This window comes from Pundamilia nyererei, unplaced genomic scaffold (assembly GCF_000239375.1).
Source record: "Pundamilia nyererei isolate P.nyererei 1_Seehausen unplaced genomic scaffold, PunNye1.0 scaffold05247, whole genome shotgun sequence".
In the NCBI taxonomy this organism is placed as follows: Eukaryota; Metazoa; Chordata; class Actinopteri; order Cichliformes; family Cichlidae; genus Pundamilia; species Pundamilia nyererei.
This window is the reverse complement of record NW_005192648.1, coordinates 1-1,440: the sequence shown is the minus strand read 5'-3', so window position 1 is coordinate 1,440 and position 1,440 is coordinate 1. Positions and strand designations below refer to the sequence as shown.

The 1,440-nt window shown below is 48.0% G+C and overlaps 1 protein-coding gene across 1 annotated transcript; it reads left to right on the top strand.

The window, feature by feature from the left end:
- Positions 1 to 7: 7 nt before the first annotated feature.
- On the top strand, positions 8 to 1,369 carry LOC106456078 (myotubularin-related protein 1-like; the record flags this gene model as incomplete). The annotated part of the gene is made up of 4 exons (XM_013908250.1): positions 8 to 109; positions 316 to 465; positions 850 to 1,038; positions 1,184 to 1,369. Coding segments are annotated over 4 exons (627 nt in total), but the record flags the coding sequence as incomplete, so codon positions are not given.
- Positions 1,370 to 1,440: the final 71 nt, after the last annotated feature.

Sequence of the window (1,440 nt, the reverse complement as noted above, 5' to 3'; positions counted from 1 at the left end):
CTGTAACTGTGACTTCCTCTGGCAGCCCTTGTTTGCCTTCCTGTACAAAGAGCAGTTTCCTGTGGACGGCTGGAAGGTGTATGACCCAGCAGCAGAATACAGACGTCAGGTAACTCCACGGGCGCCGTTACTCTACGACTGACATGTTGCCAGTTGACCTCATTTGTTGCAAAATGTTTCTGTTTCTTTTTTAATAGCACTTACTTTTCCAGCATCCTGAACATTTTATGTGTGAACAGGTTACGTGTGTATCAGATTTGTTTTCTACATTATCCAGACTTTGTTTCTTTCCTCTGCTTGGATGTCTTTTGTCAGGGGCTTCCTAATGAGAGCTGGACCATCAGTAAGATAAACAGCACCTATGAGCTATGTGACACGTATCCTTCCGTCCTGGTCATCCCCACCAACATCACAGATGAAGACATCAAACGAGTGGCTGTGTTCAGAGCCAAGCACCGTATACCGGTCAGTCTGAGCACAGATCTGAGGCTTTGCTCTTTATCTCAGAGTAGAACGGGAGGCAGAGCCTTCAGGCTCCCAGCTCCCAGCTTGGATTCGAGGGACAGACAGCGTCTCTACTTTTAAGATTAAAGATATAGTTAGGGCTGCATTAGCTGACCCTAAACCTCCCTGATGTTACGCTGCAATAGGCTGCTGCAAGCTTCCCGCGATGTTCGCAGGTTCATTGGCTGATGACTTGTCAGTTAGCCATACATCTTGCTTTGTAACTTTAGTATTTATGGGAACACACAAAATGAATGTTAGTTTAGATTGTGTCCGAGCTGTTTCCTCATGCTGTGCTCAGTGTGTTTGGCTCGCTTGAACTGGTCTTGCTCTTCCTGCTTGCAGGTCTTGTCCTGGATCCACCCGGAGTCTCAGGCCACCATCGTACGCTGTAGCCAGCCGCTAGTTGGGCCGTCAGACCGTCGCTGTAAAGAAGACGAACGCTTTCTCCAAATCATCATGGACGCCAACGCTCAGTCCCACAAGCTCACCATCTTTGATGCCCGACAGAGCAGCGTGGCCATCACCAACAAGGTGCAACACAGAGCGTTTTAACCACGCTGCTATGGAGACATGCTTCTTCATCACTGCTCACCCGTACATCACTTATTAACACGGAAATCTCTCTTTTTCTTTTGGACTCCTCCGCCCTGGCCTCCGCTGCCTCCATCACATGCAGGGAAAGGATGGAGGGTATGAAAGTGAGAGTTTCTACCCCAACGTAGAGCTAAACTTCCTGGAAATCCCAAACATTCATGTGATGAGGGAGTCTCTCAGGAAGATGAAGGATGTCGTTTATCCTACCATAGACGAAGCTCACTGGCACTCCTTTATCGACCAGACGCACTGGCTGGAGTACATACGGGTAAACTACACAAACGCACGCCACATAAAAGAAGGAACAAGCTGTTTCCTTATGCAAAGAATAGATCTTAA